This window comes from Penaeus japonicus, unplaced genomic scaffold (genome assembly GCF_977035675.1).
Source record: "Penaeus japonicus unplaced genomic scaffold, GWHDUDI00000001_assembly GWHDUDI00000022, whole genome shotgun sequence".
Lineage (NCBI taxonomy): Eukaryota > Metazoa > Arthropoda > Malacostraca > Decapoda > Penaeidae > Penaeus > Penaeus japonicus.
This window is the reverse complement of record NW_028234424.1, coordinates 18,509,417-18,534,416: the sequence shown is the minus strand read 5'-3', so window position 1 is coordinate 18,534,416 and position 25,000 is coordinate 18,509,417. Positions and strand designations below refer to the sequence as shown.

Sequence of the window (25,000 nt, the reverse complement as noted above, 5' to 3'; positions counted from 1 at the left end):
CATAACTAAAAGTAACTTATGGATGTAATTTTCGTTGAAATCTCCTTTTAGTTTTAGTCCTTTATACAAATGGCCTTATCAAATTCTAAAATCGCCCTTCTTTTTCATGATCTTTGTAGTATCAAGGTCTGTATTCTTTTTAATTCTCCGGTATAATGGAAATTTAACTTATCAACAAGCTTACAAAATACCATTCCCTCCTACAGGAGGAACTGCTTCCACAACGAGGTGTTCCTCTACTGCGTGGACTACATGTACCGGCCTCGCCAAAGGAACCAGTACCGGGCCGCCCTGCAGAGGCTCGGCAAGTAGGCGATTCGTCTTTGGACAAGACCTTCCTGAGGGGACGCTTGCGGTATGACTCTCCAGACGACTAGAATCTTCTTTGGTTGCCTTTGTATCCTGAATTATTACATGAAGTTATGGTGAAGTGTTTCGTTGTTTGCTCAACGTGTTCATGAAGTTAATAAAGCATCAAAGAAATAATATAGGAGATTTTTCCCTCATTTCGATCCTTTAAATACTTAATGAATAATACTTTAAGTCGTAAGGAGGAGGAGGAGGATCTAGTAAAAGTGGGTGTGATTCCTATTATTCCGATCAGCATCATCATATAACCTGCAATTTTAGTTCCAATAGGAAAAAAAGTATGGTCATATGCACCCATACATACATCTAACCCCCAAACACACATCCTTCTCCACACACACAAACATACACACATATACACATAACTTTAGCTATTACGTTATGCTGGAGTGCATGCATACGTACACTCCTGTTGTGATCTTGTTTTACTATTGTTTTACACATAGATGGCGCCACAAACGTTTAGTCACTAAGGGATCCATTACTTAGCTATACTTTCTTAACATCTTCATCCTTTTCTTTGAATTTTAAGTGTTTTTGTGGCTATCATCTTGATAATGATAATTATCATGCTGCCACTGATGATGATGACAATGACGATGACAGTGAAAATGATGATGATGGGGATGGTGATGATTATATATAATATAATCAAACACTTTAAATTCAAGGAATGGTGCAGTAGTAAAGGATATTTTTTCCTGGTTTACTGAACATTTCGCAAAAAAAACTGAAAAAAGTAGACACCGCTTGCACGTTTCCTGGTTGTCTCACATGTGGTCAGAATGTTTGTTTACTTATGAGGTAACAATGTTCAGATATAACAATGTGACCAAAGAGTTTTTTCTTTGATGGATCAATAATCAATAATCAACACACCACCAGATTTGTCCCAAGTTTCAAATTATTTCATGAAATGCTTAATAACTTCAGTCACTTGTCTTCTCTCAGTGAAGGCTGGAAAATAGAGCTGTATAATTCTAAGTACGTCCTTGTGATGTTAGTAATGAACTTTTGATCACAGCCTAGTTAGTGTGATGGATAATCTTGTCAAAATCAAAGAAACGGAAGTCTTGATAGCAGTGGTGGAGTAGAAGAATTCTGAGAGCGTCCTCTTGGAAGTTGAACTTTGAATGGGAGTTGTATGGGAGTTCAGGAAGGTGATTTCACACCTCTTAGTAAAGTCAAAAGTAATTCAAATCAAGTACGAAGTTACCGAGGTTGTTCCTGATGTATATGATGAATATATATATATATATATATATATATATATATATATATATGTACATAGATATACAAATACATATACATATACAAATATATTCTTAAAAACACGCACATACGCATATATATGTATATATATATATATATATATATATATATATATATATATATATATGTATATATATACATATATATATATATATATATATATATATATATATATATATATATACATATATATATATATATATATATATATATATATATATATATGTATATATATATATATATATATATATATATATATATATATATATATATATACATGTTTGTGCATATGTACATAAACATATGCATATATATATGTGTATGTATGTTTACATGTATATATGTATATATATATATATATATATATATATATATATATATATATATATATATATATAATTGCATTTATATGTATATATATATATATATATATATATATATATATATATATATATATATATATATATATGTATATATTTGCATTTATATGTATATATATATATATATATATATATATATATATAATATTTATATATATAATATACACATAAACGCACATGCAGAGACAAGTGCGTGTGTATATATGTATTTATATGTCTATATATATATATATACATGTATATATATATATATATATATACATGTATATATATATATATATAATATATATATATATTATATATATATATATATATATATATATATATATATATGTATATATGTGTGTGTGTGTGTGTGTGTGTGTGTGTGTGTGTTGTGTGTGTGTGTGTATGCATATATATTTGCATTTATAATATATATATATATATATATATATAATATATATATATATATATATATACATATATATGTGTGTGTGTGTATGTGTGTGTGTGTGTGTACATATACATGTATATACACACACACACACACACACACACACACACACACACACACACACACACACATATATACATAACATATACACATATATACATTTATTACATTTATGATATACTGTATATCTTCTTCTTTGTCTTTCGGCTTATCCCTGTATCAGGGGTCGCCACAGCGCGTCAACTTTCTCCATCTCTTTCTATCTTGTGTGTCCTCCTCCGCAGCACCTACTTGCATCATATCTTCTCTGATGTTGTCCATAAAACGCCTTTTCGGTCTGCCTTTATGTCTCTTTCCTGGTGGTGACATCTGCAGCATTCCTCGGCCAATAAAGTTCTCTTCCCTTCTCTTCACGTGCCCATACCATCTCAGTCTACACTCTCTTAACTTCTCCCCAAGCCTTCTTGTAGCTAGCATATCCCTCACTGTCTCATTCCTTGTTTTGTTTTTCCGTGTAAGACCCAGAGTGAATCTCAACATTCGCATCTCTGCCGCCTCCATCTTTGCCTCTTGTAATTTTGTTACTGACACTGTCTCCATGCTATATAACATTGCTGGTCTTACACACGTCCTATAGATTTTCCCCTTCACTCCTATTGGCATGTTCCTGTCACACAAAACTCCCGTCACTTTTCTCCACCCATTCCAGCCTGCCTGTATTCTCCTTTTAACTTCAGCATTGCTAGATCCTTCACAGTCTACTGTTGAACCCAGATACTTAAATTCGCTCACTTTCTTGATCTCTTTCCCTTGCATTTTAACTCTGCCATCTCCTTCCTTCTCATTTACACAGAGATACTCAGTCTTCCTTCTGCTGACTTTCATGCCACGCCTCTCCAGTGCATGTCTCCACCTTTCCAGATCTTCCTCTACTTCTTCTCTTCTTTCGCTACGTAGCTCAGCGTTGTCTGCAAACATCATAGACCACGGCGCTTCTTTCCTAATCCCATCAGTTAACTTATCCATGATAACACCAAACAAGAACGGGCTCAGGGCTGATCCCTGATGTAATCCAACTTCCACCATAAACCCTTCTGTAGTACCCACTGCACTTCTCACTGCTGTCATACACTCATTATACATATCTTGCACCACCCTTACATACACTTCTGGTATCGATGACTCCCGCATGCAGTGCCACAGTTCTTCTCTTGGTACTCTATCATATGCCTTCTCCAGATCAATAAACACACAATCCTCTCTGTACTTCTCCATCAACATTCGGAGTGTAAAAATGGCATCTGTGGTACTTTTCCCTGGCATAAAACTAAACTGTTCATCACACATTCTGCAGCAGCACTTTAGCCTTGTGTATCACCCTTTCCCACAACTTCATTGTATGACTCATTAGTTTGATCCCCCGGTAGTTACCGCAATCCTGTGCATCTCCTTTGTTCTTGTAAATGGGTATCAGTGTGCTCTTTCTCCACTCATCTGGCCTGCAGGATTTTGTTGAATAGGGATGTTAAGTATCCAACCCCTGCTTTTTCTAGGCTTATCCATGCTTCTATAGGAATGTTATCTGGTCCTAAAGCTTTACCTCTCTTCATTTTTTTCAGTGCCTTGTTTACCTCGTCCTGTGTTATTCCTGCTACCATTACCTCTGCTATCACCCCATTTTCCTCCCTCATTTCCCTGGGGTTTTCAACATTCATCAGGCCTTCAAAGTAGTCTTTCCATCTCTGCAACACCTCCTCCTCGGTGGCCAACACTCTATCCTCAGCGTCCTTTATCAGCCTGATTTGTTGTGCGTCCTTTGCTGCTCTATTCCTCTGCTTTGCCACTCTATACACCATGTTTTCCCCCTCTTTCGTATCAAACTTCTCCTATATCTCCTCACTTGCTTCTTTCTTTGCTATCGCTACTGCCACCTTTGCCTTGTTCTTCGCTTCCTTGTACAAAAACTTGCTTCTCAGATCTTTTCTTTTGTTTCCATGCTTCTTTCTTTGTCGCAATAGCTTCCTGTACTCCTTCGTTCCACCACCATGTTTCCTTGTCTTCCTTCTTTTTCCCAGTTGTCACACCAAGCAATTCCTTTGCTGTTTCCCGCAATACATTCGATAAGTCTACCCAGGTGTTGTCTTCCGCCCACTTCATCTTCTGGTATACCTTCAGTTTAAATTTTGCTCCATAGTCTTTTTCTCACAGTCTCCACCACTTGATTCTAGGTTCTACCTTTACCTCTCTTCTCCTTCGGCTCATCAGCCTCATTTTCCCAACGACTACATGGTGTTGTTTTGCCACACTTTCACCTGGAATGACCTTACAATCTCTGCCTTCCTTCAAATGCATCGGCACAGGATGTAATCAATCTGAGTATGCCTGCCTCCACTTGTGTATGTGACCTTGTGTGATTCACGCTTACATAAAAGGTGTTTATCACAGCCATGTCTGTGCGATGGGCAAAGTCTACAATGATTTGACCCTCATTATTATGTGCACCATAACCATACTTTCCTATCACTCTCTCGTCTCCACATATATACATGCATATATGTATATATATATATATATATATATATATATATATATATATATATACATAAATATACATATATGCATGTACAGGTATATATATGTATATATATATATATTCATATATATATATATATATATATATATATATATATGTATATATATATATATATGAATATATATATATATATATATATATACATATATATATACATATATATACATATATATACATATAGATATATGTGTGTGTGTATGTGCATTAATATATATATATATATTTTCACATAAACCTATATATATGTCTATGAATATGTATAGATATACATGTATGTGTGCGTGTGCATGTTTGTGTGGGTATACATCTCTCTCTATATATACACACACATACATATATTTATATATGTATATATATATATATATATATATATATATATATATATATACATACGCATGCATGTATACATATGTATATATATATATATATATATATATATATATATATATATATATATATATGTAAAACATTCACTTCTCAAAAATATTGTGTACAGTACGTCTTTCTGTAGGTGGTGTTCTTAAAAGGTAGGCGTGTCTTCATGTATAGGATTCTCTTGATTTAATTTCATGGCAAAAGTGAAATATGGAATATTTGCAAGAAAAGCACACACACACATACATACACAGAAACACACTCACATATACATACATATAACGTAGGATGAGAAACATATCTTTGAAAGGAACTCTTCTTGTCAAACACGACGAATTAACAAGAGGTGATCAGGCCTTTCTCTTCATGCTCAAAGACTGAGAAAACAAGGTGTCTCACGAAGGCCTTTGATTCCACAATTTCGCGTTTCCCATTACGCCGACGACCGCTTATATAAACCGACACTCACTTGTCTCTATCTCAGTGCAGAGGAAGAGCCTCGAAGTCACCGGTTTTCGCTCCTCCTGCTCTATATCGACTCCGAAGACATGGTTGCGGTTCTACTGGTGCAGACATGTGTCATATGTGTCATGGTATCTCTGCTGGTGGCAATCCCGGCATCTGCCACCCCTTCTTTAGACGGGAATAAAATCCCAACGGTCCTTCGTCCTTCCCCGGAATTCTCTCCTGTTTTATCCCTGGCAGGAGCCGAGAGCGTAAACAAACGCTCCATATCCTATGGTTCTTGCACGGGCGTTTACGACCGAGAACTGATCGGAAGACTCGACAACGTGTGTGAAGACTGCTACAACCTGTACCGCGATGTCGAAGTGGCGGCTGAATGCAGGTATGTTATCCTTATGCTGTGACACATTAGTGTTGCATGAATGGGCCATTAACTAGTTTATGCGACTGTGGGTGTTTGGGATGAGAAAGGAGGATAACTGATATAATGTTTATGAATATCATGAAACTGAGAAGAGATTTTATCCTAACTAAAAGTAACATATGAATGTATCTTTCTTTCAAATATCCTTTTAGTCAAATAACTTTTATACAAAGGGTCTTATCAGTTTAGAAATCACCCACATTTATTCTTCTCCTTCCCCTCCCATACAACGGAAATTTTTATCAACAAGATAACATAACACCATTCCCTCCTACAGGAGGAACTGCTTCCACAACGAGGTGTTCCTCTACTGCGTGGACTACATGTACCGGCCTCGCCAAAGGAACCAGTACCGGGCCGCCCTGCAGAGGCTCGGCAAGTAGGCGATTCGTCTTTGGACCAGACCTTCCTGAGGGGACGCTTGCGACAGACGACTAGAATCTTCTTTGGTTGACTTTGTATCCTGAATTATTATCATATGAGGTTATTATGAAGTGTTTCGTTGTTTGCTCAACGAGATCGTAAAGTTAATAAAGCATTAAAGAAATAATATAGGAGATTTTTCCCTCATTTCGATCCTCTAAATACTAAATGAATAATACTTTAAGTCGCAAGGAGGAGGAGGATGATCTAGTAAAAGTGGGTGTGATTCCTATTATTCAGATCAGCACCATCATATAACCTGCAATTTTAGTTACAATAGGAAAAATTATGATCATATACATCCATACATACATCTAACCCCCAAACACACATCCTTCTCCACACACACACAAACATACACACATGTACACATAACTATAGCTATTACGTTATGTTGGAGTGCATGCATATGTACATTCCTGTTGTGATCTTGTTTTACTATTGTTTTACACATAGATGGCGCCACAAGCGTTTAGTCACTAAAGAGTCCATTAATTAGCTATACTTTCTTAACATTTTTATCCTTCTCTTTGAATTTTAAGTGTATTTGTGGCTATCATCTTGATAATGATAATTATCATGCTGCCACTGATGATGAGGACAATGACGATGACAATGATAATGATGATGGGGATGGTGATGATTATATATAATATAATCAAACACTTTAAATTCAAGGAATGGTGCAGTAATATTGTTTTTTTTTCCTGGTTTAGTGAACATTTCTCAAAAAAACTGAAAAAAGTAGACACCGCTTGCACGTTTCCTGGTTTTCTCGTATGTGGTCAAAATGTTTGTTTACTTATGAGGTAACAATGTTCAGATATAACAATGTGACCAAAGAGTTTTTTTTTCTCTTTTTTTAATGAATCAATAATCAACACACCACCAGATTTGTCCCAAGTTTCAAATTATTTGATGAAATGCTGTATAACTTCAGTCACTTGTCTTCTCTCAGTGAAGGCTGGCAAATAGAGCTGTATAATTCTAAGTACGTCCTTGTGATGTTAGTAATGAACTTTTGATCACAGCCTAGTTAGTGTGATGGATAATCTTACCAAAATCAAAGAAACGGAAATTTTGAAATTGGTGGAGTAGAAGGCTTCTGGAAGCGTTCTCCTGGAAGTTGGACTTAGCATGGGAGTTGTATTCAGGAAGGTGATTTCACCGCTTAGTAAAGTCAAGGGAAAGGCATCTGCCACTGACAAGCTGGATTAGTTGTATGGCATTCATGAGGCACGTTACCTGAACCTAAGGATTCACCTTTTCACATGGATAATGTCTTTAGTGGCATTCCGTTCTTGTTATTATAGATTTTCAAATAATTGACTATCACTGAGGCTCCGAGCTTAACATTTAATGAGTTCGAGCCTATAACATCCTTCTCTAATCAACCCTTTTCCTTGACTTTTTGGGGATAAATAAAATATGATACTAATGGCACACAGACAAATCAAGTACTAAGTTGCCGAGGTTGTTCCTGATATATATGATGAAATAATGCAGTGACACATCTTATATATCAGTGTAGATACCTGCTACCTATTCTCTGAAAATACACAAACACCCACACATATACATACACACAGATATATATATGTGTGTGTATGTGTGTGTGTAAATATATGTATATGAATATATATCTTTATAAATATCTAATCTAATTCTATACATGTATATATGTATAAATATATACACACACACGTGCATATTTATTTGTTTATATGTATGTAAATATATGTATATGAATATATATATATATATATATATATATATATATATATATACATACATATATATACATGAACACACACACGTGCATAGATAGATAGATAGATATACATATTATATAATTAGATATATATACATTATATATATATATATACATTATATATATATATATATATATATATATATATACATATATATATGTGGGTGTGTGTGTATGTGTGTGTATGTATGTATGTATATACTGTATGTGTGTGCGTGTGTGTACATGTGTATGTAGGTGTGGGTTTATATATACATTATACACACAAATATATATGTATAAAACATTCATTTGTCATCAGTGTATACTCGGACCATGAGGCTAACACGGAAAACACTCGTTTCGCAGGGAAAAAATATTTGGAAAAGCATACACAAATACATGGACATACAGTATACATGTATATAATTTTGGATGAGAAGCATATATCTGAAAGAAACTCTTCAAAGCCAATGCTAGTCAAACACGACAAATTAACAAGAAGTGATCAGACCTTCCTCTTCATGCTCAAAGACTAAGAAAACAAGGTGTCTCACGAAGGCCTTTGATTCCATAATTTCACGTTTCCCATTACGCCGACGGCCGCTTATATAAACCGACGCTCACTTGTCTCTGTCTCAGTGCAGAGGAAGAGCCTCGAAGTCACCGGTTTTCGCTCCTCCTGTTCTAGATCGACTCCGAAGACATGGTTGCGGTTCCACTGGTGCGGACATGTGTCATGGTATCTCTGCTGGTGGCAATCCCGGCATCTGCCACCCCTTCTTTAGACGGGAATAAAATCCCAACGGTCCTTCGTCCTTCCCCGGAATTCTCTCCTGTTTTATCCCTGGCAGGAGCCGAGAGCGTAAACAAACGCTCCATATCCTATGGTTCTTGCACGGGCGTTTACGACCGAGAACTGATCGGAAGACTCGACAACGTGTGTGAAGACTGCTACAACCTGTACCGCGATGTCGAAGTGGCGGCTGAATGCAGGTATGTATCCTTATGCTGTGACACATTAGATTTGTATTAATGGGTCATTAACTAATCTATGCAACTTTGGATGATGGAAACGTTTTATGAAATGAGGGTAATTGACATATATTTATGAAAAACTTGAAACTGAGAAGAGATTTTATCCCAACTAAAAGTAACATATGGATGTAATTTTCGTTGAAATCTCCTTTTAGTTTTAGTCCTTTATACAAATGGCCTTATCAAATTCTAAAATCGCCCTTCTTTCTCATGATCTTTATACTATCAAGATCTGTAATCCTTTTAATTCTCCGGTATAATGGAAATTTAACTTATCAACAAGCTTACAAAATACCATTCCCTCCTACAGGAGGAACTGCTTCCACAACGAGGTGTTCCTCTACTGCGTGGACTACATGTACCGGCCTCGCCAAAGGAACCAGTACCGGGCCGCCCTGCAGAGGCTCGGCAAGTAGGCGATTCGTCTTTGGACCAGACCTTCCTGAGGGGACGCTTGCGATAGGACTCTCCAGACGACTAGAATCTTCTTTGGTTGCCTTTGTATCCTGAATTATTACATGAAGTTATGGTGAAGTGTTTCGTTGTTTGCTCAACGTGTTCATGAAGTTAATAAAGCATTAATGAAAAAATTAATAAATGGGATTTTTTCCACGTTATGATTGTTTCAGACACTAACTGAATCATATAAGTCATAAAGAGGTGGATGATAAACTAGTAAAACTGGGAGTGATTCCTATTTTTCCGACCAGCACCATTATTTAATGTGGAAATTATTTTCCAATCGAAGAATTGATGATCATATTCACTCATACATGACGATGACGATGACAAAGATAGTGATAATGATAAGGATGATGACAATGATATTGATAATGATGATAATGATGGAAGATGGCAATGATGATAATGATAGTAACAATAAGTATAGCAATATAATCAAACACCCGATAATTCAAGAAATGGGGTAATCAGTAATAAATGATATTTTGCCTGATTTACTTAATATCGTTTCTCAAAAATATTGAAAACAGTGAATCTCGCTTGCACGTTTCCTGGTAATCTCAGATGTAGTTAGAATGGTTGTTTACTTATGAGGTAACAACGTCCAGATATTATGTTCGCAAAAAGTAAATTTTCAGTCAAATGTGTCCGAAAATTAAGAATATTTTGCATAATTATGCAAAATAAGTACGCGGAACCCATGTATATGTATGTTTTCCAACAAGCCATCTTCACTGGATATGTTTGAGTTTTTTTGTTTTTTTTTTTTTTGCTTATTTGGCATAATTATGCAAAACTGACAATGGATAAAAATCAAACAAAGCCCAAGAACATGGCTCTATGTCATTCAGGGGCTAAAAATGGTAAACACAATATTATATATATTCTAAGTATGTATGTATGTTCTATCGATTACTTAACATCTAACTTTTATTATAAGAATCCTACCAGGCCCCGTTTGTATTTTTCGGACGGTGGCCCTTGGCATGGCCATAATACCAATGTGACCACAATTTTTTTCGTTTTATGAATCAATAACCAACACACTACCAAATCTGTCCCAAGTTTCAAAGTACTTCATGATAGCAAATGCTTTCTAACTAATGTCACTTCTCTTTTCTGTGGGAAGGCTGTAGAATAGAGCTGTATAATTCTAACTACGTCCTTGTGATGTTGATAACGAACTTTTGATCATAATCTATTTAGTGTGATGATGGATATTTTTGCCAAAATCAAAGAAACGAAAGTGTTGATAACAATGGTGGAGTTGACGGATTCTGAGAGCGTCCTTTGGGAAGTATTCAGGAAGGCGATTTCACACCACCTAGTAAAGTCAAGGGAAAGGCATCTGTCACTGACAAGCTGGATTAGTTGTTTGACATTCATGAGGCACGTTACTTGAACCTAAGGATTCACCTTTTCCGTGGAGAATGTCTTTAGTGGCATTCCGTTCTTGTTATTGTAGATATGCAAACAATTGGCTACCATTGAGGCTAAGAACTTGACATTTAATGACTTCGAACCTAAAGCATCATACTCTCCTCGCAAACCAACAATTAACCCCATTCCCCAATTAACCCTAGTTATAGAGTTAGGGTGATACATCAATACTGTCTGTATACTTTCTGAATGAAACTAAAATTTTCCTGATCAGAGATGCCCGTTCCCATTCACACCCATGGCCACATGTCGCGTTCGGAATAACCCCAAGAAGCGTCTTTTTCTGCGTCAACGCCCATCAAACACGGCGAATCAACACAGCTGACGGCGTCTCAAGAGGTGATCAGAGACTCCCTGATCAAAGGCCTCGAAGGCAAGACGTCTCGCGAAACATCTGATTCCGCAAACACTTACCCGAGGAAAACGATCACCTATATAAGGCGATCTTCACCCGTTTCTGCCACAGTAGAGGAAGAACCTCGAAGTCGTCGGTTCTCGTTACTCCTGCTCTGTGTCGATTCCGATAGGGTCGCGGTTCGACTGGTAAAGGGGGTGGGGGAGGGGGGGGCGATTGCAAAGCTTCTGGAAAATTGCAAGGCTTACGTATAAAGGTTTCTTTTTATTTAATTTATTTCTTGATATGTATTTCTAATTAGGCCGAGGGTCGACATGTAGCTATCAATGGAATTACATTATTCGAAGGTCTCGCTTAAATTCATGGAAATGTGTAATAAATTGAATTAATGCAATAATCTAGTCTTTAAATGGATTAGTCTACCAAAAAATTGTTCTATTCTATTTGATCTATTCCGTTTCAATCATGAAACGAAGAATCAAATGATTACTTGATTATGAACTCACTAATCTATATCAGGAACACAGACATCAAGGACTAAAATATCTACCTCTAAGATTACACCAAAATATAAACCAATAACTGAAGCTTATAGGACAATTCTGACTTTAGTGTTTCAAGATTCTTCTGTAAAGTCTTTGTTGCAATTCTTAATGTAATTCCCTTTAATCCATATTGTCTGCCTCAATCCGTTTTCTAGAAGCTACAGAGGAAATAGTTTCTAGCAAGTAGTATTTCACAGTTTTTCTTAGTAACAACTGTGAATAACAGGCTAAAGCATAATAGGGTATTTATGCAACATCAAGAATAGCAGAATTACTTTCATTGCGTCTCGATTGTAAACAAGCTATATGTTTTACCAAACCATATTTCCTTTTCAGCTTGAAAAGGAATGTTCTTTATTTAAAATCAAGCTATATGTTTTACCAAACCATATTTCCTCTTCAGCTTGAAAAAGAATGTTCTTTATTTAAAGTTAACTCCTCTGTCTATGCTAGCAGTCCCTACCTCTGCCATCGTCTTTGGAGATGTAAATGAAATCCCAACGTTCCTCCGTTCCTCCACGGAATTCTCTCTTGTGGGTTCCCTTGCAGGAGTCCAGACCTCAAACAAACGCGCTATATTCTACAGATCTTGCACGGGGGTTTACGACCGCGAACTAATTGTGAGACTCGACCGCGTGTGTGAAGATTGCTATGACGTCATCCGCAATGCTAAAGTGGCGGTTGAATGCAGGTAATTAATCCTTATTATATATAATAATAATAATAATAATAATAATCGTAAGTCAAAAAGCAATTTACTGTACAGGATAAACTATTGTAGTTATTTGTTCATTAGACATATAGCAATAAAATGATGTAATATGATTGTAGACTTTAATGTTATTTGAAGTAACATACGAATTCATCTCCATTCTCTCTTTTTGAAGCACTGGGACATGATTCATAGAAATGATTGTTTTGTTCATCATATGGCTTAAACTAGAGCCGTCTTGGGTGTAGTCTTCTTACATCCGAGGCAACTGGCCCTACCCAGGAGAAAGGGACCATCCCACGTGGAGGTAGTACTTGACTTTGCGCTGCAACTGGAGGTAGGGAGGCCAGAGATAAAAGAGATAAATGTCCAAGGTTGGCTTCGGCAAAGGAACCAATACCGACAAGCTCTACAAAGACTCGGCAAGTAAACAGTTCCTCTTCGGGCCAGACTCTCCATAGGACTCTCCAGACGACCAGATTTCGGACTTTTCTTTGGTTTCTTTTGTATCCTAATTTCTGTGATAAAGTAATGTGGCGAGGTGTTTTTTGTCATGTATAATATGTACTTGAAGTTCATAAAATAAAAAAAAATCAAAGAAATTAGAAAGAGGAATATATCCATAAAAATCCTTCTAAAGCTAATTGTAATCAGCTGAGTAATACGTCAGCCTCTAAATACTAGGCTATATGCTAGTTGTTCCTTATCTGAGGCCAGGATACATCTCTAAGCAAGACAAAGTAAATGCGGTAGGGTATAAGTGGCTGTTATGCAGTTGACACTGAGATGGCAGAGGAAGAAAGTGAATAGATTAATTGCTAAATGACCAGACATTTCCATGTTAAAAATGTATTGGTGAAATTCATCAATATATATTCTAATGAATTACAATGTATACAAGTTACAGATATACTCTCAATAATGAAAAGAAAATCTAAAAAAGATTTTCTGAGATTTTTATGAAATCAAAAAGAAAGCTATCAGTATCAGTATCCTTCAATTTAAAGTCAAAATACAAATTTCCTGATTTTTTAAACTATGATTACAAAACCGCAGGGAAATTTATCATGATCATCACAGGCAACTCCAACAGCCCTGGTGTTTGGAGAGGAGACAAACAAACACCAGTTTCCTTGTAATATGCTTTATTGGTGGTGATGATGCAATCTGTGCATGAATATAAAGTGCTAGATCTGTATTGGTGGCTGATGATGCAATCTGTGCATGAATATAAAGTGCTAGATCTGTATTGGTGGCTGATGATGTAATCTGTCTCCATTTACTCTCCAGTAAGCCTGCTGTTCTCCGCCTTGTGATGCTTCGACTCCACGTCTGGGTATCATATTATTGTTGTATTCCTATATCACATTGTACTCCTAAATGTTCAAAAGCTGTGAGTTCGATAAGGGACGAGAAAGTACTAAAAAAAAAAAAAAAAAAAAAAAAAAAACATGGATTTAAACTCTTGGGTTATTCTATCAATGCATGTCATCTTCATCTGAATGTCCTTTGAAGTTCGAAGACTGTTGTAGGCCATTTATATTCTACTTTGCACCGGGACAGACTGTTAGCCTCGCAAGGCCAACATATGTGAACAACACAGATGATGAAAGAGAAGGGTGTGTTGAGAGCACTATGCAGTAACCTAAGATAATATTTCACATTTTAAATGATAAATAAGGAACATATATAGGCCTGCTTCTGGTAGAGTATAAGCCTAAACGAAAATCAATAAGATTTTTCATCTAAGAAAAAAATAAGATCAACTTCAAGGATGTCCATTATGTTTGATACTTGTCATGTGTTTCCCTTATCAATTTTAATGTGTAAAATAAAGGTTATAGAGGGTGTCTGTCAAATACCACCATTTTCATCCTCCCTACACTTCTGATTACGTCTGGCTAAAAACAGCATATAAGTTATTATTAAATACATACCTATCTTCCTTGCGCTTGTACAGGTGAACATTCTCTCTCTGTGGTCCTGAAACGTATGTTGGTCATCCCAGATAACCCTAAGGAGCCTATTGAGATCCGCAGCTGCCTTATTTGTCTGCCCCTGGTATTACCTTACCTCTTGTTCGGCTTAGATATTTCTACTGACATTTGAGCACCATCTGCAAATTGATAAAGAGGACTCTAGGAGATATTACAAAGTGCTTTTTCACATTTGCTCTATCTTTTGAGTTTTGATAACCTCTTCCCCGGATAAATCAAAGTGGGGGTTCCTCGTGGGTGAAACTAGAATTGTGACCCAATTTCATGGAAGAATACAAAAGGACGTCATGGCATTATTTTGTCTTCAGAAATTGTGCTGCTTCTCCTGTGTTACTTTTTACCTTAAGGAAATTTCTAATTTCAATAGAGTGAAAGAATTAAAGGCTCGAAGTCGTCGGTTCTCGTTACTCCTGCTCTGTGTCGATTCCGATAGGGTCGCGGTTCGACTGGTAAAGGGGGTGGGGGAGGGGGGGGGGCGATTGGAAAGCTTCTGGAAAATTGCAAGGCTTACGTATAAAGGTTTCTTTTTGTTTTATTTATATCTTGATATATATTTTTAATTAGGCCTAGGGTCGACATGTAGCTATCAATGGAATTACATTATTCGAAGGTCTCGCTTAAATTCATGGAAATGTGTAATAAATTGAATTAATGCAATAATCTAGTCTTTAAATGGATTAGTCTACAAAAGATTTGTTCTATTCTATTTGATCTATTCCGTTTCAATCATGAAACGAAGAATCAAATGATTACTTGATTATGAACTCACTAATCTATATCAGGAACACAGACATCGAGGACTAAATAAATATCTACCTTTAAGATTACACCAAAGTCTAAACCAATAACTGAAGCTCATAGGACAATTCTGACTTTAGTGTTTCAAGATTCTTCTGTAAAGCCTTTGCTGCAATTCTTAATGTAATTCCCTTTAATCCATATTGTCTGCCTCAATCCGTTTTCTAGAAGATACAAAGGAAATAGTTTCTAGCAAGTAGTATTTCACAGTTTTTCTTAGTAACAACTGTGAATAACAGGGTAAAGCACGATAGGGTATTTATGCAACATCAAGAATAGCAGAATTACTTTCATTGCGTCTCGATTGTAAACAAGCTATATGTTTTACCAAACCATATTTCCTTTTCAGCTTGAAAAGGAATGTTCTTTATTTAAAATCAAGCTATATGTTTTACCAAACCATATTTCCTCTTCAGCTTGAAAAAGAATGTTCTTTATTTAAAGTTAACTCCTCTGTCTATGCTAGCAGTCCCTACCTCTGCCATCGTCTTTGGAGATGTAAATGAAATCCCAACGTTCCTCCGTTCCTCCACGGAATTCTCTCTTGTGGGTTCCCTTGCAGGAGTCCAGACCTCAAACAAACGCGCTATATTCTACAGATCTTGCACGGGGGTTTACGACCGCGAACTAATTGTGAGACTCGACCGCGTGTGTGAAGATTGCTATGACGTCATCCGCAATGCTAAAGTGGCGGTTGAATGCAGGTAATTAATCCTTATTATATATAATAATAATAATAATAATAATAATCGTAAGTCAAAAAGCAATTTACTGTACAGGATAAACTATTGTAGTTATTTGTTCTTTAGACATACAGCAATAAAATGATGTAATATGATTGTAGACTTTAATGTTATTTGAAGTAACATACGAATTCATCTCCATTCTCTCTTTTTGATACACTGGGACATGATTCATAGAAATGATTGTTTTGTTCATCATATGGCTTAAACTAGAGCCGTCTTGGGTGTAGTCTTCTTACATCCGAGGCAACTGGCCCTACCCAGGAGAAAGGGACCATCCCACGTGGAGGGAGTACTTGACTTTGTCCTGCAACTGGAGGTAGGGAGGCTAGAGATAAAAGAGATAAATGTCCAAGGTTGGCTTCGGCAAAGGAACCAATACCGACAAGTTCTACAAAGACTCGGCAAGTAAACAGTTCCTCTTCGGGCCAGACTCTCCATAGGACTCTCCAGACGACCAGATTTAGGATTTTTCTTTGGTTTCTTTTGTATCCTAATTTCTGTGATAAAGTAATGTGGCGAGGTGGTTTTTTTTTTGTCATGTATAATATGTACTTGAAGTTCATAAAATAAAAAAAATCAAAGAAATTAGAAAGAGGAATATATCCATAAAAATCCTTTTAAAACTAATTGTAATCAGCTGAGTAATACGTCAGCCTCTAAATACTAGGCTATATGCTAGTTGTTCCTTATCTGAGGCCAGGATACATCTCTAAGCATGACAAAGTAAATGCGGTAGGGTATAAGGTGCTGTCATGCAGTTGACACTGAGATGGGAGAGGAAGAAAGTGAATAGATTAATTGCTAAATGACCAGACATTTCCATGTTAAAAATGTATTGGTGAAATTCATCAATATATATTCTAATGAATTACAATGTATACAAGTTACAGATATACTCTCAATAATGAAAAGAAAATCCAAAAAAGATTTTCTGAGATTTTTATGAAATCAAAAAGAAAGCTATCAGTATCAGTATCCTTCAATTTAGAATCAAAATACAAATTTCCTGATTTTTTAAACTATGATTACAAAACCGTATGGAAATTTATCATGATCATCACAGGCAACTCCAACAGCCCTGGTGTTTGGAGAGGAGACAAACAAACACCAGTTTCCTTGTAATATGCTTTATTGGTGGTGATGATGCAATCTGTGCATGAATATAAAGTGCTAGATCTGTATTGGTGGCTGATGATGCAATCTGTGCATGAATATAAAGTGCTAGATCTGTATTGGTGGCTGATGATGTAATCTGTCTCCATTTACTCTCCAGTAAGCCTGCTGTTCTCCGCCTTGTGATGCTTCGACTCCACGTCTGGGTATCATATTATTGTTGTATTCCTATATCACATTGTACTCCTAAATGTTCAAAAGCTGTGAGTTCGATAAGGGACGAGAAAGTACTAAAAAAAAAAAAAAAAAAAAAAAAAAACATGGATTTAAACTCTTGGGTTATTCTATCAATGCATGTCATCTTCATCTGAATGTCCTTTGAAGTTCGAAGACTGTTGTAGGCCATTTATATTCTACTTTGCACCGGGACAGACTGTTAGCCTCGCAAGGCCAACATATGTGAACAACACAGATGATGAAAGAGAAGGGTGTGTTGAGAGCACTATGCAGTAACCTAAGATAATATTTCACATTTTAAATGATAAATAAGGAACATATATAGGCCTGCTTCTGGTAGAGTATAAGCCTAAACGAAAATCAATAAGATTTTTCATCTAAGAAAAAAATAAGATCAACTTCAAGGATGTCCATTATGTTTGATACTTGTCATGTGTTTCCCTTATCAATTTTAATGTGTAAAATAAAGGTTATAGAGGGTGTCTGTCAAATACCACCATTTTCATCCTCCCTACACTTCTGATTACGTCTGGCTAAAAACAGCATATAAGTTATTATTAAATACATACCTATCTTCCTTGCGCTTGTACAGGTGAACATTCTCTCTCTGTGGTCCTGAAACGTATGTTGGTCATCCCAGATAACCCTAAGGAGCCTATTGAGATCCGCAGCTGCCTTATTTGTCTGCCCCTGGTATTACCTTACCTCTTGTTCGGCTTAGATATTTCTACTGACATTTGAGCACCATCTGCAAATTGATAAAGAGGACTCTAGGAGATATTACAAAGTGCTTTTTCACATTTGCTCTATCTTTTGAGTTTTGATAACCTCTTCCCCGGATAAATCAAAGTGGGGGTTCCTCGTGGGTGAAACTAGAATTGTGACCCAATTTCATGGAAGAATACAAAAGGACGTCATGGCATTATTTTGTCTTCAGAAATTGTGCTGCTTCTCCTGTGTTACTTTTTACCTTAAGGAAATTTCTAATTTCAATAGAGTGAAAGAATTAAAGGCAGATTATCCATAAAAATTTATGTTTCTCTCTTTCTTTTCAGTTGACTGGAGTATTTCGGTCTGCTTTCTTTCCAATCTTTCAGTTTTTGTTTATGCTTGTCTTCAAGTAATGAGTTGTAAGCCTTACAACCCATAGTTATTGAGTAGAAGTAGTAATTATGTAGTAGGTTAGCTGGTTTGGCAAGTGTGTCAAAGGTAGCCAGAACATTGATGACTTCATAACTATAGCTGAAGCATCATATGTTTCTTCTGTGCATGCGCGTAAAATCAAACCTTTCATGATAAAGGTTGTCACTGGGCGGGATAGCTTTTTCTTCAATTCGTGTTTGGAGTATTATCATGGAAGACCTTCTTGAGCCTTTACACCAAATTAACACCGCTGATGACATTTCAAGAGGTGATGAGATACGGCATGATCAAGCGCTCAGGAAACAAGGCGTCTCGCGAAAGCGGCGAATTCCGCAACACCTTTCCCACGTCGACCTATATAAGGCGACGCTCACTCGTTCCTGCCACAGAAGAGGAAGAGCCTCCAAGTCGTCAGTTCTCGCTCCTCCTGATCTGTTTCGACTCCGAGGATATGGTCGCGGTTCGATTGGTAAGGGGAGGTGGTTGTAAAGCCCTTAGAATCTTTAAGGTCAAGACTGAGTGGTTTCATCACTATTTTTTTCTGTTCATTCGTCGTGTAGTGACAGGTAACAAATCAGTTCTCTGATTCGAAAGTATTGCTTCAATTCAGAGACGAATGCATTACATTGGATGAATGTTTAAGTCTCAAAGTGGGATAGGTTGTTTTCTTCCATCTCAAGCAATATTGTACTATTTGGTTCATAACTAGATATTTAGAAGGGCAGAGAACTCCATATTAATAAAGCAAATATCGATATTAAAACTGATTATGATAATTTCATCAAAGGTTTTACGAAATAATTGTTAAACTACTTAGTCAACTCTTATTCTTCTTCTGTGAAACCTTCGGTGGAATTTTTAGTGTAATCAATTTTAATCTGTAATGAATATTGTCAGTTTTAAATACATGACGTCTGTCAATTTTCTAAAGTTTTAGACGAAATGCTTTTTATCATGTATTACTTTTCTTGTTTGCCAGTAATAACAGATAACAGGACGAACCATATGATGTATTAATATTCATGAAACATCATTCGTGACCAGCATGAACACTTCCATTCCATATCGAGTGTAGATAGGCTATATACTTGGCCAAATCAAACCCCCTGATTTGGCAGATAAAGGAAGGCTCCATATTTAAAGTTAACTCCTATAAAGTTAACTCCAACAGTTGCGTTCAGCTGTCTTGGTGTCTCTGCTGGTGGCAATCCCTGCATCTGCCATTGCCGTTGGAGACGGAAATGAAATCCCAACGTTCCCCCATTCCTCCCCGGAATCCTCTCCTGTGGCTTCCCTCGCAGGAGTCCAGACCTTAAACAAGCGGGCCATATCCTACAGTTCTTGCACGGGCGTTTACGACCGCGACCTAATGGGAAGGCTCGACCGCGTGTGTGAAGACTGCTATAATGTCTTCCGCGATGCTGAAGTGGCGGTTGAATGCAGGTTTGCTATACTTATCTAGTACGTCTTATTTATAACAATCATAAATAATTTGTGCTACAGAGTACACGGTTGTAGTTGTTTGTGATAATTAGTAACAAAATAATGTGATATTATAGGAGAATGTCGTTACTTTATTCTTCAAATGAGTTAAACTAGAGCTGTCCTGTCGACTTGAACCGATTATTTTCGAGGCGAATGGTACTACCCAGGGAGTGAGTACTTGCTTTGTGTCGTTTGGAAAGGGTTCACAGGCTTCATGCAATTGGTATTGGGGAGCCCAGATATACAAAAGTTATATAGGATCTTTATAGATCTTTATATTCATTCTCGTCATTTTCATTATGCTCATTCCTCTACTGAATTACAAATCATTTCCCCTCGCAGGAGTAATTGTTTCCACAATGAGGTGTTCCTATACTGTGTCGACTACATGTTCCGGCCTCGCCAAAGGAACCAGTACCGACAAGCTCTGCGGAAGCTCGGCAAGTAAGCAGTTCCTCTTCGGGCCAGACTCTCCATAGGACTCTCCGGACGACCAGATTTCGGACTTTTCGTTGGTTGCTTTTGTATCATAAGTTATGAGATAGCGTAACATGATGAGGTGTTTTGTTGCAAGTACGTGTTCATTATATCAATAAACTAAATAAAATAAATAATAAAAAGGAATGTATCAATCAAAATCCTTCTCAAACTTTTACTGTAACTAACTCATACAACTTGTCCCCGCCTTGTAGCTGGGAGACATCTCTTAAAGCATTGCAAAGTGAAGGTGGTTGTGTATGAGTGCTATTCACATCCCCCCCCCCACCCCGCCCCTAACCGAGTTGGGGGTGGGGGAGTGACTAGACTCACTAAAACCCTGATGTTTATCATATGTCTACAGATGTGTGTCGATTGGGTTTTAAAATGTCTAACAAGTGTATAATTCCTACTATACTGTGTTCCAATTGAACTTTAACTTTACCCTCATACAGTAAGTGACCAACTCCCTTTATAAAACAAAATAGTAACAAACTTATGCAGACAAGTGTTTTATTGAATAAGTTTGGCAATGTATGTTATACAAGGTGTCTTCTGTAAGTGCTACGAACTTCAATATCGTATTAAAGTTTAATACAGGCATCAAGTTCGTATGCACAATGGCAGTTTCCTGGATATTTTTTTAATACACCTCTGTAGCAGAATTCAAGACTTGAACTATTTAATCCCACCAAGCATGTATTGCAATGTATTGACGTTGCCAAATGCATGAGAACGTGGGGTGGAGTTAGCATTAACAATTATTCCTAATAATGCCAAAAGCCCTAATATTTCCAACTTGAAGATGTATTGTGGAAATATATTGATATATATTCTAAAAAGCTACAATATATTCAAATTGCGGATGTATATTAGAATAATACAATAATGATGATAAGATCACATAGAGAATCTCCAAGGTTCTCACATATTGATGAAATAAAAAAGAAAGGATTTAGTCACTGCATTCTTAGTTTTCTAAACTACTGCCTTTGCAAAACTCCAAAGAAATTCATTATGATCATCATAAGCAACGCCTTATAAAGCTTCCTTACCTGCTATTGCGATAAAACACGAGAAATATAATTTTGAATAAAAAAAACAAAAAAACTACACTAAGGATGTAAACTTGTGTTGTTTTACAATTGATTATTATATATGTCATCTTCAATCAAATAGCCTCTGAAATTAGAAGGTTATCGTAGGCCATTTATGATTTTCTATGCACTGGGACAGATTCTTAGCCTCGGAAAGCCAACATTATGAACAATACACATGGAGAATATCATTAACCAACAAAAAGGTAATATTGGCTTCTTGAATCTTGCTGGTTATCTTGTGTTACTTTTTGCATATCGGAAATGAGGTGCCGGTTCTGGTGTTCCAGACATTTCAATTTCCTTTTCAAGTCGAGTAAATTTAATGGTTATCAATTTACAAAATTTCTTGACAGTTGACCGGAGAAATTTGATTTGCTTCCTTTCTAAATTGTCAGTTGTGTCATTCATGCATCTACGTTGTCCTCAAAATCAATAGTAATCCATGAGAGGCGGTAATTAACAGTAAGTTAGTTGATGTGACAAGAGTATTATGGATAGCCAGATTATTGATGACTTCATAACTACACCTAAAGCATCACTGGTTTCTGTTGTGTAAGGTTTCATTTTCTTTTAAATTTGTGTTTAAGTCTGTAACTTAAAAAAAAAAAAAAAAAAAAAAAAAAAAAAAACGAAAATCAAACCAAAACTGCCCTTGAACTTTATTACAGGTTTAAAAGCTGTACTTGTCAGAAGTGTCTTTGGTAGACAAAGCTCATCAACGTGTTCAGTGTTTGGTGATATCATTACTCTACATGGCCGCATCTCTCTTGTAAGTGAAGCATTTACAAAAGTCTTACTATATTTTCTTTCAAATTGAATATCTATTATAAATCTAGGTATGTCCTACTATATTTCCTTTCAAATTGAATATCTATTAGAAATCTAGGTATGTCCACAAACTATTGGACATATTATTTGATAGTAAATATATTGCTCTTTCTCTCTCTCTCTCTCTCTCTCTCTCTCTATCTCTCTTTCTTTCTATCTTCCATTCTCTCTCTCTCTCTAATATATATATATATATATATATATATATATATATATATATATATATATATATATATATATATACACACACACATATACACATACATATATGTATATATATGTATATATATATATATTTATATTTATATATATATATATATATATATATATATATATATATTTATATATATATTATATATATATATATATATATATATATATATATATATATACATATACACATACATATATGTATATATATGTATATATATATATATATTTATATATATATATATATATATATATATATCTTTCTATTTGTATCATATTTAATTTTATGTGTATCTATACATCGTCCACTGTATCTCGTTGTTTCTATGTATCTTTTCATATTTCGTTGTATTCGTGTATGACAGCTTATATCTCTGCATTTTCTTTTGTGTCTCCGTGTCTCTCAGCATCCATTATTTCGTTATATCTCTGCATCTTTCAATTTGTCTATACATTGTTTCTGTTTTTACATGTTGGATCTCTGCATCTCTATATTTTCGACTGTGCTTTTATTTCTCTACATCTTCCAGTGTACCCCTGCATCTCTATGTATCGTTACATATTTCATGGTATTTTTGAATCTTTCTATGTAATCTCTCTCTCTTTCTTTCTTTCTTTCTTTCTTTCTTTATCTCTCTCTCTCTCTCTCTCTCTCTCAGGTCTCGTGAGACATAGTTGACACCATCGTATAAACAGTATTTTTTTTATATAAGAAGAAAAATGAAAATCCCTATATACTACACAAAAATGAAATATACAGGTAAGATATACATTTTTTAAGCCAGCCCAATGATGAGCGGAGAGCTCTTCACTTGACACCATCTTTACATCCTATATCCGATCACAATGACAAATGCAATTTTTGTTTTTGACTGCCTAGAAGTAGTTTATTTATCAGATTGTACGTTTTTAGTTTTAATTTGGAACTCCGTGGTATTCATAATCATCTAAGGCACATTACATGCCCAACTGTAAATCATAATGCCTTTTATCATTAGCATAATCGAAGGAACGGAGTGAGACACCATGAAGTTGAATGGATGATTTACACACATTACATTTTTTTTTTCTTTTTTTTCCGTGCCCATGGATTACTTCTTTGTTCTCTCTGTATATAATGTACCCCTGTTGAAAGATACAACTACAGTAGTCACAGGATGAATCACAGCCAAGTAAAAGAAAGGAACTGAGTGTCAATAAATGCGGGTTTGGATGAAGGTTTGGAGTGGGCGTGGCTGAAACGATGACTTAAACCACCCAATACTTTGCCGGGAAGTTAAACGCCCCTTTTGACAATTCGAAAAATCTCAACGCATTGGGGTTTATAGATCTTACCAAAGATGCTCTAACTATGAATGCTTACATGTAGTTTACAAGATGGAAAGTGAAGAGATAGAATGTATATATATATATATATATATATATATATATATATATATATATATATATATATATATATATATATATATATATATATATCTTTCTATAATTATATGCTTATGTATATACATTCATACATATACAAATACATAAGAAAAGAAAAAAAATATATATATACATCTATATATTTACGCGCGCGCGCGCACACACACACACACACATATATCTTTCTATAATTACATGTGTATGTATATACACTCATACATATACAAATACATAAGAAAAGAAAAAATATATATACATACATTTATATATTTACGCACACACACACACACACATATATATACATATATGTGTGTGTGTGTGTATGTGCGCGCGCGTGCGTGCGCCTACGTGGGCATGCATGTGCGTGTGCGCGTGTGTCTTCTTGAAATCCAAAATTTTCCA

General features: G+C 35.8%; 6 protein-coding genes across 6 annotated transcripts in view; all 6 read left to right on the top strand.

Annotated features, from left to right (window-relative positions):
- LOC122250976 (crustacean hyperglycemic hormones-like) overlaps nt 1-445 on the top strand; it is a 946-nt gene extending 501 nt beyond the window's left edge. Inside the window, exon 2 of the mRNA XM_043012726.2 lies at nt 207-445. Coding sequence (XP_042868660.2) covers nt 207-312 — 106 coding nt within the window. The 3' untranslated portion in view covers nt 313-445. The remainder of the gene's footprint in view (nt 1-206) is intronic.
- Nucleotides 446-5,932: 5,487 nt separating this feature from the next.
- On the top strand, nt 5,933-6,732 carry LOC122250974 (crustacean hyperglycemic hormones). The gene is made up of 2 exons (XM_043012724.2): nt 5,933-6,272; nt 6,592-6,732. Exons 1-2 carry the CDS (start codon nt 5,974-5,976, stop codon nt 6,695-6,697), a joined length of 405 nt encoding a protein of 134 aa, XP_042868658.2. The 5' UTR covers nt 5,933-5,973; the 3' UTR covers nt 6,698-6,732.
- A 2,409-nt stretch (nt 6,733-9,141) lies between these two features.
- On the top strand, nt 9,142-10,037 carry LOC122250971 (crustacean hyperglycemic hormones-like). Its single transcript, XM_043012722.2, has 2 exons — nt 9,142-9,483; nt 9,836-10,037. The coding sequence occupies exons 1-2, from the start codon at nt 9,194-9,196 to the stop codon at nt 9,939-9,941; spliced, it is 396 nt and encodes a 131-aa protein (XP_042868656.2). The 5' UTR covers nt 9,142-9,193; the 3' UTR covers nt 9,942-10,037.
- A 408-nt stretch (nt 10,038-10,445) lies between these two features.
- Nucleotides 10,446-13,265, top strand: LOC147469337 (crustacean hyperglycemic hormones 7-like). The gene is made up of 4 exons (XM_086549239.1): nt 10,446-10,450; nt 11,642-11,800; nt 12,731-13,018; nt 13,235-13,265. Exons 1-4 carry the CDS (start codon nt 10,446-10,448, stop codon nt 13,263-13,265), a joined length of 483 nt encoding a protein of 160 aa, XP_086405365.1.
- A 5,039-nt stretch (nt 13,266-18,304) lies between these two features.
- LOC122250969 (crustacean hyperglycemic hormones-like) overlaps nt 18,305-25,000 on the top strand; it is an 8,991-nt gene continuing 2,295 nt past the window's right edge. The window contains exon 1 of the mRNA XM_086549957.1: nt 18,305-19,542. Coding sequence (XP_086406083.1) covers nt 19,327-19,542 — 216 coding nt within the window. The 5' untranslated portion in view covers nt 18,305-19,326. The remainder of the gene's footprint in view (nt 19,543-25,000) is intronic.
- On the top strand, nt 20,119-24,045 carry LOC122250966 (crustacean hyperglycemic hormones 7-like). The gene is made up of 5 exons (XM_086549918.1): nt 20,119-20,142; nt 20,245-20,516; nt 20,901-21,002; nt 23,704-23,742; nt 23,955-24,045. The coding sequence occupies exons 1-5, from the start codon at nt 20,119-20,121 to the stop codon at nt 24,043-24,045; spliced, it is 528 nt and encodes a 175-aa protein (XP_086406044.1).

Coding starts and splice junctions, on each gene's coding strand:
- LOC122250974 (XM_043012724.2), top strand. CDS start 5,974: ATGGTTGCGGTTCTACTGGTGCAGACATGTGTCATATGTGTCATGGTA. Junction 6,273..6,591: donor GAAGTGGCGGCTGAATGCAG/GTATGTTATCCT, acceptor TCCCTCCTACAG/GAGGAACTGCTTCCACAACG.
- LOC122250971 (XM_043012722.2), top strand. CDS start 9,194: ATGGTTGCGGTTCCACTGGTGCGGACATGTGTCATGGTATCTCTGCTG. Junction 9,484..9,835: donor GAAGTGGCGGCTGAATGCAG/GTATGTATCCTT, acceptor TCCCTCCTACAG/GAGGAACTGCTTCCACAACG.
- LOC147469337 (XM_086549239.1), top strand. Junction 11,801..12,730: donor CCTGATCAAAGGCCTCGAAG/GCAAGACGTCTC, acceptor TTTCCTCTTCAG/CTTGAAAAAGAATGTTCTTT. Junction 13,019..13,234: donor AAAGTGGCGGTTGAATGCAG/GTAATTAATCCT, acceptor CATGATTCATAG/AAATGATTGTTTTGTTCATC.
- LOC122250966 (XM_086549918.1), top strand. CDS start 20,119: ATGAACACTTCCATTCCATATCGA. Junction 21,003..23,703: donor GCTCTGCGGAAGCTCGGCAA/GTAAGCAGTTCC, acceptor TACATCTTCCAG/TGTACCCCTGCATCTCTATG. Junction 23,743..23,954: donor GTATCGTTACATATTTCATG/GTATTTTTGAAT, acceptor ACATTTTTTAAG/CCAGCCCAATGATGAGCGGA.